The sequence below is a fragment of the Motacilla alba genome, chromosome 4, assembly GCF_015832195.1.
Source record: "Motacilla alba alba isolate MOTALB_02 chromosome 4, Motacilla_alba_V1.0_pri, whole genome shotgun sequence".
NCBI classification, from domain to species: Eukaryota; Metazoa; Chordata; class Aves; order Passeriformes; family Motacillidae; genus Motacilla; species Motacilla alba.
The window spans coordinates 57,390,219-57,409,911 of NC_052019.1; the positions used below are offsets into that span (position 1 = coordinate 57,390,219).

Below are 19,693 nucleotides of genomic sequence, written 5' to 3' on the forward strand. Positions count from 1 at the left end.
ATGTCATTTTAAAGAGAAAACCCAGGCTTCTTATTAAAGGGTCTTATTTGGCAACAATAAATTGTAGCATGCATTCTCCTCTTATAACTATTACTTGTTGCCATTACTGGGATGTGTTCTATAATTGGATTCTGGCACAGATGAGTGGAAAGAGAAAAATCTTTCCAATCTCATCCAAAATAGGTTTTTTTCTATGTAAAACACATATGCAAGAGCAAAAGATTATCTCTTTGCTCACCAGTAGTTACTCAAATAACCTAGACATTTTAGTCTAGGCAGATGTTAAACCTACAACTTGTGAAGTTGTTTTTATAATCTCTCTGTGATTTGGAGATGGGGTAATTTTTTCATATTTGGTGGATAGCTTTCTAATCATAGATTGTGGCTGAGCAACTATTGTCTTCCTTTCAAGAAATACACTTTGAATTAAATTTGCCTCCCACCAAAGAGTCACATACATCAAAGTCATAAATAAAATAAATTCAATATTTTATAGACTGACTTAAAAGCTGAAAATCAGGCTTGGTGATTAGGCATGAATCTTCAGCACCCATCAGAAAGCACACTGAAGGAATTAAGTAAATACAAGCATAAGTAAACACAGTAATACAATAAAAGAACAAATACAAATAACAAGAACCAAAAAAATAAAGCTTCTCTCTCTGCTTAGAAGTTGGTCTTCCACACTTGAAGAACTTTTTCAACCAACTGATCTCAACATAAAAGTGGCCAAGGTGAGAAGCGTCAGCAAACTCATACAGTACCAGCAAAGCACAACTGATTCAGGCTCATCAGAACAATACTCCTAAGCTAATAGGAAATAAAAATATAAGGAAAAGTCAAACTGTGCAAAACAGGAAGCTGAAAGCACTTCACTAAAACATCAGTTTGTTTAAACTTTTCCTCCTCTCTATAAAGCTTAAGCTTTAGCAACTGCCAGCACACACTAGCTTACCACCTCTTCCCAAGAAGAACTCCACAGTCTTGACATAAAAATAATTGAGAAATGTTCCTGAGTTTTATAACAACCACCAGAGCCACAAACTGACATCTCTTTTGCACAGCATAACCTGTTCCTCACTGCCCACTCTAACAGACAGAGGGCCTGGCCAAGGTTCTCTTGATTTGTTTCAGACCAACTCAGCTGCGGTGATTTAATGCCTAAGTGCGAGCAGGGATTGTCATCAGGTGGAGTTGACATGAAGAGAATTAGAAATACACATAACCTTGGTTCCCAGAACAGAGCTTTAGGAGATGGATCTGCTCAGCTTCTGATTGATGACAAGCAGTGGATGGGCAGCACCACATGAAATTTGGGGAACTGCATTCAGAGGATGCCTGTTCGTGGTCTACTTTGAACTGGGAGAGAGGAGCTCTTTTATTTCAAAGCAGTGAGAGAGCAGATTCTGTATACTGGTTCCTCCTACTGATGCCCCAGGAGAATACCACCGACTTGCAAAAATGTTCTAATTTCTGTGCAAAGATATTTTTTCCTAGTGCCAGCCATTTTAAAAACTTAGTACCAGCTTGTTTTCATTAAGTGGTTGAAAAAATTTCACTCAATCATTTTGAAATCAAAAACCCTAAAATCCTTTCTTTTTTTAAAAACCCACAGGACTGCTACAGAGTGTTTCACATGTATCTGCAGCAATGTTACATACAATGAGTGTATTTTTAAATTATATTGGTGGTATTATTTCCTTGGACATTTGTGAGTACAGGGGGGGAGAGAATTAGATATATTTAATGAAAGATCTGGTTAAACTGACAATTCAGTCTTTTGAATACTTTCCAGGATCAACACAGTCCATGACTATTTCTCTGAGGTTTATTATGTATGCATAAATAAAACAAATGGCAATGAACCCTGAGCCCTTCAGATAAATGCAATGCATATCACGACATGTGTTGCCTTCCAAGAAGAGCAGTGGTTTTCATCAGAGGCCTGGATGTATCTCTGCTCTCCATTACTCAGAGTTAATATCAAGAAGTACATTTTTGAAACAATGAAGCATTAACAATAAGTAAAGCGCTCTAGAAATAGGTGACTAAACAGGACACTGTCAATAAGTCTGTAATGAATACAGTAACAGAACATTTTTTTAGAAGCTTGTGGCCTCTGAGAAGCAGAGCTTAATCAAAGCAGGCAATAATACACTGCAGTGGTACCTTCTTCAGCAGTGCCTCAGCAAACTGAGTGGAGTGATACACTCCTCAGTATAGATCTTAAAATACAGTGTCTAGCCTGTAGAATACTGTAGGTCATGATAGGGGACATAATGAAGTGATTATGATAATCAAGTGAAAATATGATAAACCTAAGAATGCATAAGTAAATTAGAGAATAAGAAAGCACATGAAAGAGTTCTTTGAAAAAGAACCTTCCTAAGATGGTGACCAAGTGATGCCATCACTTGTTCAGTAAGGGAAGGGGTGTGAAGCTCAGCCAGGGAAAATATCAGACCACAATAATGCTCTGTGTCACTCCCTCTCTTCACCTGCATTTGCAGCTGTTCTGAGCATGTAGTCCACAAAGGAGCATTGTGATACAAAGCTGAAGTCTCCCACTAGGTCAGTGTGTTTTCACATAAGTGGTTTAACAGTGGTTAAATAAAAGACCAGAAATTGCTATAGTCTACCAGAAGAAATAATTTTTTTTTAAAAGTTGAATTGATATAATTTCACATCCAAAGTCCTAAGTTAAGAGGAGACCCTCTGTGTGAGTGTTACTCATCCACTTTCCTGAGCATGGGAGATGCTCTGTCAGTTATAGCTGACAGAACCTTCAGGGGACAATGGAAGGCAAGGGGTACTCTCATGGGACAAACTTCTAGAAGGAGACAGCCTAACCCCGACAGAAATTGCCAAACACATCTCCTCAAACTAGAATTTCTTAATATTGCAAATCATACCAGCCCTGCAGGGCAGAAGGAATTAAACTATCAGTCCCTACTCGCCACCAAGAAAACCCTTAAAATCTATTACAAGTTGAGACACCTCATTAGGGGCGGGAAGTTAAATCTACAGACAACATTATAATAAGTAATGATTAATTAAAAAAAGTAAAAACACAACAATTGAGAATTTGAACCCTTTAGAAAATTGAAGAGACGAGGCATGTGACTATCTGGAGGCAACAATTATTGTTACTATCTCTAGAGAGGGCTTGGCCCAGACATGTCTATTAATACCAGACTTATTAGGTCTTGACAGCTCCTAGGACATCTGTTTGTTTCAAATCCCTTCAGTCTCGCCAAATGCTAGCAGCAAAAAATCACACACTTTTTTTTCCTACTTCTGCATAACTTGAAAGACTTCTTTGCATATATGAATTTTGACAATACATGAAATCTAGTGTTCTGTATCTGATATATACGTACAGGCATGTGTATTCAAAGAACCACAAAGGTGGGTAAATTTCTTTAATCTGAGGGCATCTATCTAGGAATAAAGGTGTTAACAAACACAAAGTGGAGCTAACAAACATTCCTCAGAGGGGGGACAGTTTTCATAGATTTGTTTTTTGACTTGAACTTCAAAAGTTTGCAGAGACCAAAATATCTCACCAGGAGTTTTTCACAAGCAACTCCCTTAAGTATTTCAGTATATTGCAACATTCCAAGAAAACATTACAAAATTACAACAAATAATATTGAGGCGTTTGGTACGGCTTTCCCTATTTTTCCAGAAGTCATCACACAGGTCCTGACCCAAAAAAAGTTCAGTCTAAGGTGTAAAATAAAGGTTCTAAGTTAAGCTCCTGCATTTTGCTAGACTGTTACTGTATTCTTGACCTAAATCTAAAAGGTATTTCTGTCCTATATTATTCATAATTCGTGTTCATAATTCTGTTCTTCTTTGCTATCACTTCAAAAGTAATAGTATAGGTGAGATCTAAATATCACCTGCTGGAAACAGAAAGAAAAGGAGATAGCTACTTGTGTACTATAAATCAACCACAGGCAGTTGCTGATGCTTTGATCCAGATATCTCACTATGACTACATGCCAAACAGCTAAACAATTTTATTTACAAGAATACAGCCTTGCCCACTCATTTCATTTTCATGTGCCCGTATAAATAATTTGTTTATATTTTAAAAATAACTTTATCCTTGCTTATAAACTTGACATGATAAATACAACCTCACACATATACATTTTTTTAATTTAATTTTAAAATGCCCTCAGTCAAGCTGTAGGGCTGATTCAGAATGTCAGTACAAAGTAGTTTGATTTCAGTTAAAAGCCTGTTTGGATGCAGATTTCTTTAAATATTTTTATTCTCAGGTGAATATTTCAAATTAGAGATTATTTCCTGGGCACAGTGATCCAAATTTGATTTTCCACTTTTTTTCAACAATTATTGAAAACTTGCCTATCTAGATTATTATAGCCACTAAGAAATTAATAATCATTAAAAAACCAAGAAGTACTAAAAAGTATCTAAATCAATCAAAATTCTTAAGAAGTAAGATCAGCTTTTGCAGAAAATTACAGCAGCTGCTCTCTTTCAGGTATATTTTAAGAAACATGCACATGATGGCACGGTTCCTGTCAATGTCCACTAATGTGACTTGAAAAGAAGTACACCATCTATGATCATTCCCTGAAAAGACAAATAAATGTATTTCCATTTCCAACAAGAGATTTACACTTGATTATGCCAGCTGAAAATCTGATCCAACAGTGCTGTAAGAGCCCCACAAGAAATGATTGACTTTGGGGGTCTGCAGGAAATAACACATGGCTAGAAGCTTGATACGTATGCTTTCAGCACCTGTTTCACAACAATATTGCTGGGGTTTAGTATATTCATAGTCCAATATTCTAAATAATTACAGAGGTTTCATGGGGAAAACATAACATTACATTCCCACCGTCTTAGATCCAAGTGAGTTAAGTTGAGCAGATACCATTTATTCATGTGTTAGAAAACAGAGTTTTCATCTGAAAACATCTGAAAGTAAGTGGAAAGCATTTTTCCAGATGTTCTTCCCCAGGAAAGTATGATGCAAATAATAAACTTGCTAGTTCAAAGAGTACATAAACTTCTATTTGCATGCATTTATTGGCTGTATTTTTTAACCTCCTTCCTAAATAGTGTAATGAATAGCACATTAAATCAATTAAGAGGAGATGAAAATTTATTACTAGAATAATTGTTAGTTAAAAATACTAAACCTGAGCTTACTGTTGCTTAATACCTAAAATACATGATTTTAATTATTGACAATAGTTTGCTTTCACCTATATTCGTAAGAATTATTATAGAAATGTACTATCATTTTTGACCTCACTGTGCCCAGGAATTGCATCGGTTTCAAATTTAATTTTTTTTAGATCATACAAGCAGAATAGTCTTGTGTTACAGCTTGATACAAAGGACTTATTGTATACTCGCTTCTGTATGTTATTTATGACAAAATTGCAATGTCATAAAATGAAAGTCCTTATAACTGCAGTGGAATATCAGCCAGGAAAGGGAGACTGGCAACAGTATCTTTTGTTCCTTTCCATTTCCTAATCTGAACAACCTAGTAGTAGTAACTGTCACAAGAATAAAAAAACAATTAAACAATACATGTTGTATTCCAATACACAATGTATTATTATATGCTGGTATATTTTTACAGAATCATTAGTTTACCTCTTCATAATTTCCCTTTTATACATAGGACATAGTGGCTTGACACATAGAAATCATCTCAGTTTCAAGTTATTTTATAAGACCAAATAAAATTGCTGCTACCAGAGAAAGAAATATTTCCGTCCAAAGATAGCAGAAGTGAGTTGGACCTTTTGTCTGGGATACTTGGACTAAGACACATAAAATTCTTCCTCTTCCCAGTACACGCTCCCTCTGTCAGGGAGCAGCAAAGGATGGCCAGCAGCCAAGGGGGATGCCACAGTCCTCCCACTTTGCTTGTCTGTCTGTCCTCACCCCACCAGGCCCCAGCACTGTGACTGGGACTAAGGGTAAAATAGCAAAATCCAACCATTTCCTGTTCAGTATATGAAGAAATGGGCACAATCCCAGCTGCTGGAGGAGCCGCAGTGGGTCATCAGTAGGACAAGGATCAGGAAGAGGAAGACGGCTGAGGAACACTGTGTCAGTGGCTGAGGACTACCAGGCACATGTGGAGAAGGGGGAAGTTCTCATTAGACAGAACACAGCAGAAGAGACAAGGCTCTCTATGAAGAAGCTGAGATGGAAGGGGAATGAAGGAAGCCAAGGTTAATTGCCGCCCAACCCTCTGAATCCTCAAGAAAAAATTCAGATTTCTTGACCATTCCGAAATTTAGTATCACTGAACTGCATTAACACAGCCAAATAGACAGAGCCAGCTGTACTGTTAAAGGATTGAGAGCCTTTATCACCAAAATCTAAAGAACTGTCAGCTCCTTCTGTCTCAAGTATTATATATCTAGATTTTTCTATTCACACTGTCTTAATGCTGTGTTAGTTACCTAAATGTGTGCTTTGCTTTCCAATAAACAATATTTTCTAGATAGCAGAAAAGAATGGTGAATTTTTTCCAGAAACCTTGATCATTTATCTCAAAATGGTATTGCAGAGAATTTCTTACATCTACACAAACACTCAGAAGTTTGTAATTATCACTCAATAAGTCTGTAAATAGGTCTACATATATAGCTTACAGTAAGATAATATGTAGAATGGTTTATGCTAGCCATTTAATGTTGAATAATATAAAAATGAGACTTTATTGAATCAAAGTAAATGTACAAGCAGCTTATTACAACTCAGCTTTAGTTACACTAACAAAAAATTTTGATAATTTTAAGAAACATTAGAAAGAAGTGAGATGAGTCAGGGTTTTCCATGAAAAACAGCTTCACTGCAGAGTAGCCAATAGAAATAATTTTAACCTTATTTAGATTAAGATAAAATGGCATTTTTATATCTCACTATCTTATCTAGATAATTTTATTAGTGCTTAAAATAATAAAAGATGCAACTGGCAGCAGAACAGCATTCCTCTATCGCAGAATTTGTGTTCTGCACAGGCTCACATCTGCAAATGCAGATTGACACTTCTGTAAATTATGGAAGATTTTCTAATCTAAGACATTCTCTTCCTCTTGCTGTTCTTTAAATCAAATTTTAGTTTATATCTGGTTTTCATTCCTTCTGTTTTTTTTTTCTTTTGTAAGCCTATAATCACTCATTGCATAATTTCACTCATTACATGATTATGTAACAGGCATCTTCTGTGGCATATTGCTATTTCATTCTTCTTCGTATATATATTTTATATGCATATATATATATGCATACTGAGGGGCTCATGTAGAAATATTTTTATCTGTCACCATTGAAGATTGACCTTTTTGGAGCAGGCTCCTTAGCTCACAGCTAGCTTCGGGATTGCCTGAAACCAATGGGGATGAAGATCCCCAAACGCTCCCTACGGTCATTCATTTTGCTGTCTTGGCCTCAAAAGTGAAGAAGAAAATAATTTCTTAATTTTATAGAACTAATATTTTAAAAGTACACTCTTTGCTAAATATTTCAGTTACCACCACCCATTATCCTTTCTGGACAGTATCCAGCTTGCCACAGGACAATAACTTACGAGCACTCTTTTGTGTGTGTGTGTGTGTATTTGCGCACACGTGTGTAGTTCGTGCTCTATTCAACACCACATCAGTTCCCAATACAAACAACATAACTTGAAGAATTTTGAACTCCATAATTCCAGAGCTCAGGTCAAAATACTCTTGACGTAATGGAAATCTCACATGAATCATAGATTTGCAGACTTTTGAGATTGGAAGTGACCCTTAGAAATCATCTGACCCATGCCCCTGCTCAGAGCCCAGCCACCTAAAGCAGGTTACTCAGCACCAGCTGTGTCCAGCTGGGTGTTGCCACATTTCTCCTCACGGAGAAAAGCAGGGCACAATTTTTCCCCAAGAATATTTCTGGGATTCACATTCTCTGAACATCAGAGAAAGAAAACATAATTCTTATCACTTGCTGTGCCTGTGTTGTGCCAAAGCAGAATGCAATACAGAAATTGTTTGCCCAAAGTGAGGATGTTTTGTTCCCTTGGCCTATCAGGGCCAAGAGTGTGTCTGTGTCGGGACTGTCTGCTGACAGTCATGAGACAGTCATGGAAGAATGAGAGATGAGTGCAGTTTTGTGCAGTTGTGAGCAAGAGTGAGTGCATGGCAGATTCAGTTTTAAATGTATAGAATAATATAGTAGAATAAAGTATTTAATTAGCCTTCTGATGATGGAGTCATGTGTAAATTTCTCTCCCTTCATCGGAGTTGCCCTTGATTTATCATACTGGGGTTTGAATATCTTCAAGGATGGAGATTCTCCAGCCTCTCCTGGCACCCTGTGCCACCTGTTTGATGACCCTTAAAGTGAAAGTGGTTTTTCCTATATTCAAATTTAATTTCTTGTATTTCAAGAACATATCTCTTGTGTCCTTTGCCTCCTCTTCCGTCACTGAGCATCAGGGAGAAGAGTCTGGTTTTCTCTTTATTGCCTGCCAGCAAATAGATTTATAAGATCCAGACCTTGAAAATTAGGGCTTCCATCTATGGAAATGAAGACCAACAGCATTGCCTCTCCCAGTAAGTCTTTTCTGAAATGTTCTTAGTCCATCGCATTTAACACAGTAGGTAAATGCTCCCCAGAGAAATCTGAAATGCTCAGCAATTGAAGGGAATTAACAACACATATTATTGCTTCTCCAATCTGCACACTAAAGGCCCAGGGAGCTCACTTCTTACTCAAATTTTCCATCAAGATTCTGCAAAATTTTGATACACTCAATCCACAGTCCCTGACTAATACTCTCTTTTGGGGTGCAGTAGCTCCTGCAGTTGTTCCTGTATTAATTGTTTGGATCCATGGTCAGTTTTGTCCTTTAAACTTCAATCCTTTATCCCTTTAGATTCTTTTACAGCTTCAGGTTCCCATAGTCTAACGGAAGGAACATTTCAGTGGTTCTAATACAAACACCTTTCTAGTTATAAGAATAAACTAATACAATAGTACTCTCGCTATAATTCTCTTTGAATTATAAATTCCTATTGTAAATTGCCAACATTTTCTATTGACATGAAGGAAACAAATGAGAGAGACAGAGAAAGGGGGAAGATAGAGGGAGGAAAGGAGAAGGAGGAGCAAGACAGCCTTGCCAGAAACAGGATTTATTTGTGCTAAGCCCATAAATAGAGTTACAGATATGGCATTAGTAGAGATACAATTTAAATAAATAGCTGCTGGGAAACAGAACTATTATGCAATAGAAGCAAATAACTGGTTCAGTGATCACTGGAATTAATGAGCCCTGAGTTTCAATGTATTTCAATTTTCTGGGGGTCCAATTTTAACTGAATTCTTCTAAAGCAGCTGTGTAGGTGCATCTCTTGTCGAAGAACAGATAATGTCCCAAGATAGAAATACTCTCTTATGGTTTGGATGATTCTTCTTTTGTTCAGTGAGGTGCAACTTCTGACTGAACTGGTGTAATAAAAGTTGAAAAACCTGCCCAATAAGTGTTTTTGAAAGTAGCATGATTCCACGAGAATTTTGGATTTGCTGAGTTCTTGTTCACTAGACCGAGATATTGAATTCAAAGTGAAAAAGTTATCCAGTATTGCAACCAAAGTATTTAAGTACCTTTTTCCAAATTCTCCAAATGGCTCCTATTTATTACTGTTTGTATTGTTTCTGATAAAAACTGAATCATAAATCTAGTGAAATAATTCAGAATAATTAGATATTCGCAACCTTTCTCATTAATAACTTCTGATTTTCTGAAAATGCTATGGATTATAAACCCACCAACTGACTGCTTATGGAAATGACAATTATAGACAATGCCTGGTTTTGATTTTGGTCTTTTGAATCTCAGCAATTCTATTTAGGACTCCATAACTTGATGATCATATGTTCCTATTTCATACCAAATCTGGGGAGGTAAATGGCTTAACAGGTAATACATTTGCTTAACACACCTTTCAATCCAATAAAATGAAAGTATTTCTTTCTAACACCTGAAGGCTTCATGGAAATCAATATTTTTATAAAAGCTGATATTTACTGATAATCTTCTTGACTTCAGCTGCAAATCAAATTGAATTTTTTTCTAATGAGATTGATACATTGCCCTTACTCTGAATCTCTGGAGTTATGCGAGACAAGCTAAGCAGTTTGTTGAAGACACAAAACAGAAGAGGTCAGAGGAAACACTTTCACTGTGCTGAAACTGGTACACAGAGTCCTCAGTCAGCTCTTCCCAGCACAAGACAGCAGCCCTACAATGATGGTGAAAGTGTCTCTAAAAGATGAAAATATCTTGGTGTAAAGAACTACATTTTATCACTTTTCCCAGTAGCTGAGGTCAGCAGCCTTTGCAACTACAGTTTTTTGCTTAATTCCTATCCTCTTTCATGTTACTTTCCTGGACACCATAAAAGCAGGAACCACTAAATATAATTTTTGAATTTATCTTAGTTTAAGACAAGATATCAACTGAGCTTTAGACACCTAGAAGACTAAAGACAAAACAAAGGTTCATTTAAAAAATCAGCAACAGTAAAAATAACCAAAAAATGGATCAATAATTTCTAATAGCTAATACAACTTATGTGGGTTGGCAGTAAAAGAAGCAATTATAAAGGCTGTCTAGAAATAGATCTTTAACAGCATAGTAAATGTGATATTTTCATTACATTTATTTCATATAATAGTAAATACAGTTATGCATGGAATCATGTTATTATTAATTGGAATAACAAATGTGTGCTTGAATGAGATCAGAAATTTAGTTTTTGTTTTGTTTTGTTTTGCTTTTTTTTTTCTTTTTGCTACAGCTCTAATTGTTTAGACATAAAGGTCAAATGATCCCAGGAAAGGAATTGGGTTAATTAACAATGTTTAGAGAACACACAAGAGATTTAAGAGTTGCATTCAATAAAGCACTCCATAAAGTGCACATGGTCTTTAATAACAGCCTTTTCAGCTCTTCAATGGTTTGTTCCAACAACTTACCATGATGATGATTCTTGACAAAACAAATCATTCATACTAAGCATCTATGACCAAACTGTAAAGATTTTTTTAGTAGTACATGGATAAATTAGTGGCTTATCAGCATTTATTGAACTTCACAGCAACCTGAGATTTTGAATTAAACTTTCTACCTGATTTGCAAACAATAAGCTCCTTGTGATTCTCAGCTGAACATGTATGTTCCTTCAAAGATCCTGTGCTTTGACACTTCATTTAACTGAGATGACTTTCTAGAAGTAATAAAGTACTGCTAATCCAGTTGATCCAGTTGCTGGTTTTTCCTGTTCAAGACTTATCAGATGATTTCAAACATATTACAGAAGCATATGTTTAACTATGCAAAACTGAAAAAGTACAAAAAAAATTCCTACATGATTTAGTGCCAGATATTTTAATTCTTCAGGCCACTAGCATCACATTTTCTATTGTTCTTTTCAGCCTGTTTTTGCAGTTTTAGGACAACATATTTTTAGATCTTATTTAGGAAGGTTGCCTTTTTTATTCAGAAGAAGCCCACATATGTTTAGAAAATAATTTCTGTGGTACAACCAGATGAAAACTTGACAGGAAATGAAGAACCTGAAATGATTCAACAAATGACTAAAAATTTCATAAACTTGCTAGCATGAAAGAAGGGATTTCGAAACTCTTTCCTGTACAAGCTGCTCCCTCTGATACACTTTTTTTTTCTCATTGTGAGAAAATATCATTAGTTATAAGTGAACTTTCCACTTCTTCTGCACAGATTTTTTTGCACCTCTGTCTTGACAGAAGAAGAGTAATAGGGAACATAGGGGTGACAGAAAATGCCTCACTCTTATTATTCTTGTAAATGCAACTAAAATGTATCAGCAAGATGTGTCCTGGATGGATCAAAGAAATTTTCACTCAGGACCAGTTTCTGTTTACGGATCCAGCATTTTCGAAATTTTACTGATTGTTTCAGAGACTGATCCCAGCCAGCCCCGGGGCAAATGCAAAGCAAAGGAGGTTTTTTTAATCACATTTCCCACGGAAATCTGATTTTGCTCACGGATCAGTTTTTGCTCATGGATCTTCTGCCGTCTGGTGGGATCAGGTAGAGACCCTTGCTGAGAATTCTGCGTGCCATTAGCAGGCAGCTACAGCAGCGGGTTCCCGGGGCTGTGGCTTAGATGAATCCAGCGAAGCAGCTGTGCTCAGTTTCAGCGAGGAAAGAGTTAAGGAGCTCCGTGTTCCCCTGTGCCCGGGAGGCAGCCTTTGTGTTTAACATTGGCAGGGGCTCAGTTCGGGCTGGAGGTTTGTTTTAATTGGGGGAGGGGGCAGTGAAGAGGGGACGCTCCGACTTCTTCAGTCTGTCTCTTTCGTTCACTGATTTAGCGGAGGTGGAGATTTTCAATTCCACCCAGTCAGACGCAGGCAGGAGGATCTGGTAAGACTATCCCAGGAAAAGCCACTCCGAAGAAATTCTCCGAGGCGGCGGCGGCGGCGCCGGCAGCCCCAGTATGAGGGTGAGCCGGGCGGGGAGGCGCGGCGGGGGGAAGCGCGCGGGATGCTGCGGGAACCCCATCCCCATCCCACGCCGGGAACAGCCCGGCACCTTCCGCACCGCTGGAAACGTCCCGGACAGGGATTCGGGGCCGGTGGTGCACCTCTGTGTGAGGATGTGAGCGTGTGAGAGAGAGGAAGGGAGAGAGAACAAGAGACGGGCACAAGGCAGCTTGGGGGAACTGTTATTCCATAAAGTTTAACAATGTATGGATCTTGCCAGAGGCTCTCCATATAGGCTCCAGGGCAGGCAGCACTGGTTTGCCAGTGCATGCTGGAATTGATCCTTCGCTGGTGGAGCGTGTTTCCTCTCGCCTTGGAGAAGGAGCAGCGGGCGGCTTCCCCGGCAGCGCTCGCTGGGAGCAACCCAGAGAATCCCCCTTGCCGGCGTTGTTCCCTTCAGTGTCTTCCTGCCCTGCTCCGCTTAATTTGTTCCTGTTCACATCCCAGCTGCCTTACACTCATTAAACACTGTTAACGTTTTAGCTGGTCTTTGGAACAATTTCATTTCCACTAGTACGGTCTCTTCTTGCGAACCTCAGCATGGGAATTTTTCTGGCTTGATACTCCAGGCAAGTCAGGAATTCAGTTCCCGCATCCGCGGCTGCTTCTGCAGCACTGCAGGAGCACAGGCACAGCTCAGGCGGGTGGGATCCCCCACATTAACGGAGCACCCTCACACCCTCCAGGTAGCCAGGCTGCGTGCGTGAAGGACAATCCTAGATTACCTTATCACAGAAAGTTATCAGGGATGCCAGTGTGTTACTCATACGAGGCAGGCTGCATGTTATATTCTGCAACAAGATAAATACTTTAAAAATATTCAAAGAGGAATGAAGGGCTGTCAGGAACCTATAAAAAAGTATCCTTCATAGTTAGCCTATTAAAAACTTTCTAGTTTTGCTTCTTAGGGAAAAGTTTCTTCCGGGAGAGGGAAGAGATGGTAATTGGCAATTTTGCTCCCAGCTTTGCATGTTGGCGGCATGACTGCCATGCTGCCACCATGTTTATATGATACATCAAATTTTCACAAAAAGGATCATAAAGTAAGGAGGAAACTAATATAACTGCTAAAACATAGGGTTGTGGGGTCTGTTCATAGCTTTATCACATTTACTTGGGAAAACCATTAATAGTGATACATGTTTCCCATTTGTAAATTGAGGAACCGTAATCATAGAAAATGATACAAGTATTAATCCTTGCCTGAAAAGAATTACAGTCAAACATCTCTGTTGTTTCTGGTAAGATTTAGAAACCTAACCATGCTGCTGCTAAATGCCCTGAGATACTGTCATAACCAGCACTTAATTTAATTAAAACAAGAAGGATTTACTATTAATATGTTAAACTTTGAAATGAAGTCCATTGGAACTCGCAGTTGGCCAGTTCCTGATTTCAAATACAGCAGTACAAGGATTGAAAGGTGGATCCCTGGTCTGTCAGTTACAGCACTCTGCATGCCAGAAAGGAATACTCGGGTTAGCATCACATCTGCTGCTCTACAGAGGTACACACACACACTTCCGCAGACCACGTACAACAGGAGCCTGCAATACTAATACATATTTATACTCTGCCTCCTCCAGAAGTACTATCAGTAAATTTTCTCCCCCCTTCTCTGGTAAACATCTTGCTATAAACTCTGATTTAACAGCCCCACAGGGAATGAAATTAGGATTCATTTATTTAAAAGGATCCTCCCAAATACTTCAGGCAAGTCCCTGGAAATCAAAAAGTTATAAATACTTTATTCGCAACTCTTTTTTTTTTGTCAACACTGAAGCACTTTGTCCTGTTTTGCAGATATAAATCATGTTAAAAAATAATCTTAAATTAAACCAAGGCTTCAGGAAAATGGACTTAAACAGCCTCCCTGGTTTCACTGGAGGTTTGGTATCTACAAACCCTGTGGCAGGGGTTACACACAGGCAGCCACACTTACTAGGGCAGGATTCTATGATGCTTTCTTCCCTACCTGGAAATGTCAAGAGTTGTTGCTTAGAATACTAAACCAAGTTTTTTTTTTTATCCTTAAAGAGCTTAATTTTTTATTATTAACTTCACTGTGGCTAAGTACTGATCATGAGTTGCAATTACATTCAGAACCAGATGACAGAGTTTGAAGGTATTTTCATGGCCAGAAGTCTATCCTAGGACTATAAAATCTTCCTCCTAATATTTAGGGATTTTGGATCTGGTTCAGATTTTGCTTTGAAATACATGTCTTATCAGTTTTCATTTGAAACCCAGGTAATACATGAGACAAAAATTATATAAAGTCTAATTGTTGCAATACCTCAAAAATATTCAGAAAATTAATTAATTTACTACCTTTAATTTTTAATGTAGTGAAAACCTTTCATTTTCAAAGAAAAAACAATAAGTTCTTCTTTTAGCTAAAATACCATTCAGTAGTCTCCAAGACAGGTCGACTGTAAGACTATATTTAAAAACAGAATTTCATCCCCTTTATTTTTTCCATCCCTATACAAATTCCGTCTCAGCAGAGTTTTGTGGGATCTTATTTACATAAGCTATCACCTACTTAAGGAATTTTTTGTGTTTGTCTCTCTCAGACAGGTAATGGGGGTAATCTAGATTTCAGAGCAGCACAGTGAGTATAAACAGGTGTTTATACATATGTGCTGCAGAAGCTGAACATTCAGATATCTTCCCCAAGTGAGAAACAGGATGTGTTAGACTACCTGTTGTGCTGATTATGTGGGTTTTTTTCCTTTTCTTTTTTGCTTACAGTTTCTCTCTGCGGATGAAAAAGTGAGAAGTATCTCACTGAAATACTGAAGAAAAAAAGCAAATATCTTGTCTCACTGCATTTGCTCACTGGGGACTTCAGGATGGAAGCCTTGTGTTTAAGAGTTTCCTTGCTGCTGCTGGTCCCGGGATTTGTCCTCAGTGACAGCTCTGACAGAGACGTTTCCAATCGGAGCGACTCGGGAAACCCCCTTTCCACCTTCTCAGGAATCGAATCCAGCATTCTCCTCACCACCATGCAGCCTCCGGTGTCCAACCAAACTGTCAAATGTTCCCAGCAGACTAAGATTGCCGAAACTTTCAAATACATTAACACCGTGGTATCCTGTGCTATTTTCATCATTGGGATGGTTGGGAATGCAACACTGCTGAGGATCATTTACCAGAACAAGTGTATGAGGAACGGCCCGAACGCACTGATTGCCAGCCTGGCACTGGGAGACCTTATCTACATTGTCATTGATATCCCCATCATCGTGTACAAGGTAGGACACCACCACCCATTCCAACTGCATTTCCTTATGAGGTCCCTGGCTGTTCTCTGAGCTTTTTCCTCTATCTAGTGCTCTTTTGCAGATGAACAGTGCAATTAAGGAAACAATACAACTCCTTTTTGTTCTGCAACAAACTCCTTGCTCTCAGGTTTCACCTCCATCAAGAAAAAGTGTATCTCCCGCTAAAGATGATGCAGCTCTTAGCTCCTAACCAAAGTGTGGCCTTGGGCATTTCACAGGAGCTCTTCATTTCTCATAGCTGCTACAGCTAGCAAAAGAATTTATGAGGGAAGACTTTTTATAAACTGTTCTCCTCCTTGATGAACTAGCTGCTATTTTTATATTATCCAATCCTTACTTTACATTTTTACAGCAAATACTTCCCGTGATATGCAGGCTTCATATGACTTTGAAGGAAGAGATTACATCAGTTAAGTTGAGCCTTAAGGTTTTCATTTAATACTCATTAATAGCAGAGTCTCAAAATTATTCCAATTATATCACAGACCATTTCTGAAATATTAAATGTCATCTGGATTTGTCTAAGTGTAAAAAGACTCCTCAGCAATTCTTTTACTTGGTATAAAGTTATCTTGTCCCAGTGTTTTGATTTTCCAATTTAATTAAACAAAGCCATAAAGCAGTGTGCTTTTTCTGATGCAATTTATGTTTACTGATATAATTCAAGCCAGAACATGCTTGAATGAACAGGTCTGAGCCCTTTTTAAATACATTTCATTGATATTAACTTAGAATCGTCTTAGAAAATCATCTTAGAATTATTTTAGAAAATCATCAAAGAATTTTGTAAGCTTGTACCTGTCTCTTTGTGGACCATACACAGGTGCATGACTGATAGGATATTTGACTTTTTCTTTCTTTTTTTCAGTAGAAACATTAAGTGTTTCTATTTGTAAATAAAACATCAAGTCATATAATATATATGTAATATAATTAAGAAAAAATGTTGTTCACAATTTCAGCCCCTAAAGATTCTAATGAGTTTTATTTACATGCATTTTAAATGAAACACTTTAATGCATGGTTTTATAATAACTGGTGCCCTGTGGTTTCAAACTGAATTTTGAAATTAAGGAAACAATGATTTTAAAACACACATTTTGCATCTTTATAACACTGACATCATAACTGCATTATGACACAGGTAGTCATAGGACATGAACATAAATTTTGAATTAATTAATGGAAAAAATTCTCTCTATGTGCATATATTACATTTGTACAGAGGCACTGGGAGCCTGTTATTGTCCACCCAACTAGGAGGAAGAGGTGGACAACTTACTCTATAAGCAGCCAGAGAATGTTTCAGGATCACCAGCCCTTGTTCTTGTAGGTGATTTTAACCTACCACACATCTGCTGGGAACTTAACACAGCAGAAAAGTCCAGGAAGTATTTTGAGTGTGTGGAGGATAACTTTTGTCACAGCTGGTGAGCGAGCCACCCGGGGAGGGACTGTGTTACACCTGCTGTTTGCAAATAGAGACAGGCTGGTGGGAGATGAGGTGGTTGGAGGCCACTTGGGGCACAGTGATCATGAAATTATAGAGTTCTCGATATTTGGTGAAATCAGGAGGGACACCAATAAGACTTTTACATTGGACTGCTGGAGGGCAGACTTTGGCCTGTTTAGGAGACTTATTCAGAGTGTTCCATGGGAAACAGCCCTTAAAAACAAAGGCATCCAGTAAAGGTGGGCGTGCTTCAAAACAGAGATCTCGAGGGCACAGGAACAGACTGTCCCTGTGTGCCAAAAGATGAGTTGGCAAGGCAAAAGTCCAGTCTAGATGAGCAATGAGGTTTTGAAGGAACTTAGAAATAAAAAGAAGATGTATCATCTTTGGAAGGAGGGTCAGGTCTCTCCGGAAGTATTAAAGGGGTTTGCTAGGGCATGTAGGAAAAAAATTAAGGGAGGTTGAAGGTGAGTTCAAACTTAATTTGGCAACTTTTGTAAAGGATAATAAAAAAAAGTCTTTACAAATATATTAACAGCAAAAGAAAGGGTAAGACCAACCTTTGTTCTCTACTGGATGCAGGAGGGAACTCAGTAACTGCAGATGAGGAGAAGGTGAAAGTGTTTAAGCTTTCTTTGCTTCGGTCTTTAGTGGAAAGATGTTTTGTCCTCAGGACAACTGTCCTCCTGGGCTGGTAGATGGTGTCAGGGAGCAGAATGGTCCCCCTGGTATCCAGGAGGAGGCAGTCAGAGAATTACTGAGCAGATTGGATTTTCATAAATCTATGCCACCGGATGGGATCCACCCCAGGGTGATGAGGGAGCAGGCAGATGAGCTTGTGAAGCTGCTTGCCATCATTTACCAACAGTCCTGGCTCACTGGTGAGGTTCCAGATGGCTGGAAGCTGGCCAATGTGACACCCATTCACAAACAGGGTGGGAAGGAGGATCCTAGTAATTACAGGCCAGTTGGCCTGACCTCAGTACCAGGTAAGGTAATGGAACCGTTTATACTGAGTGTCATCACGCAGCACTTACAGGATGGCCAGAGTATCAGACTCAGCCAGCACAGGTATAAGTGGGGTAGGTCGTGTTTGACCAAACCAGTCTCCTTTTTATGACCAGGTGGCCTGCCTGGTGGATGCAGGAAAGGCTGTGGATGATGTGTACCTGGATTTCAGCAAGGCCTTTGACACTGTCTCCTACAGCACACTCCTGGAAAAGCTGGCACCCCACGGCTTGGACAGGAGCACTCTGTGCTGGGTTAGGAACTGGCTGGATGGCCGGGCCCAGAGAGTGGTGGTGAGTGGTGCTGCATCCAGCTGGCAGCCAGTCACCAGTGGTGTCCCTCAGGGGTCTGTGCTGGGGCCAGTTCTGTTCAATATTTTTATTGATGACATGGATGAGGGCATCGAGTCCTTCATTGGTAAATTTGCAGATGACACTAAGCTGGGAGTGTGTGTCAATCTGCTGGAAGGTAGGAGGGCTCTGCAGAGAGACCTGGAATGGCTAGATGGATGGGCAGAGTCCAATAGGATGAAGTTTAATAAGTCCAAGTGCCCAGTCCTGCATTTTGGCCACAATAACCCCCTGCAGCGTTATAGGCTGAGGACAGTGTGGCTGGACAGTGCCCAGGCAGAAAGGGATCTGGGAGTGCTGGTCAATAGCCAGCTGAACATGAGCCAGCAGTGTGCCCTGGTGGCCAAGAAGCCAGCGGCATCCTGGCCTGTATCAGGAACAGTGTGGCCAGCAGGAGCAGGGAGGTCATTCTTCCCCTGTATTTGGCACTGGTGAGGCCACACCTTGAGTGCCGTGTCCAGCTCTGGGCCCCTCAGTTGGGAAGGACGTTGAGACATTCAAGCATGTCCAGAGGAGGGCAACGAGGCTGGTGAGGGTCTTGGAACACAAGCCCTGTGAGGAACGACTGAGGGAGCTGGGGGTGTTTAGCCTGGAGAAAAGGGAGACTCAGAGGTGACCTTATCACTCTCTACAACTTCCTGAAAGGTGGCTGTAGTCAGGTGGGGTTGGTCTCTTTCTCCAGGCAGCAACTGACAGAACCAGAGGACACAGTCTCAGGCTGCATCAAGGGAAATACAGGTTGGATATCAGGACAATGTTTTTTACAGAAAGAGTGATAAAGTACTGGAACTGTCTGCCCAGGGAGGTGACGGAGTCACCATCCCTGGATGTGTTTTAAAAAAGACTGGATGTGGCACTTGGTGCCATGGTTTAGTTGAGGTGTTAGGACATGGGTTGGACTCGATGACCTTGAAGGTCTCTTCCAGCCCAGTGATTCTGTGTGTGATTCTGTGATACTATCTATGGTGAAATGCAGCACCTGGTTCTGATCTTCCAGTTGTATA

General features: G+C 39.3%; 1 protein-coding gene across 1 annotated transcript in view; it reads left to right on the top strand.

The window, feature by feature from the left end:
• Window positions 1-12,322: 12,322 nt before the first annotated feature.
• EDNRA (endothelin receptor type A) overlaps window positions 12,323-19,693 on the top strand; it is a 37,354-nt gene continuing 29,983 nt past the window's right edge. The window contains exons 1-2 of the mRNA XM_038135807.1: window positions 12,323-12,551; window positions 15,346-15,848. Of these exons, the coding sequence (XP_037991735.1) occupies window positions 15,447-15,848 (402 nt within the window). The 5' untranslated portion in view covers window positions 12,323-12,551; window positions 15,346-15,446. The remainder of the gene's footprint in view (window positions 12,552-15,345; window positions 15,849-19,693) is intronic.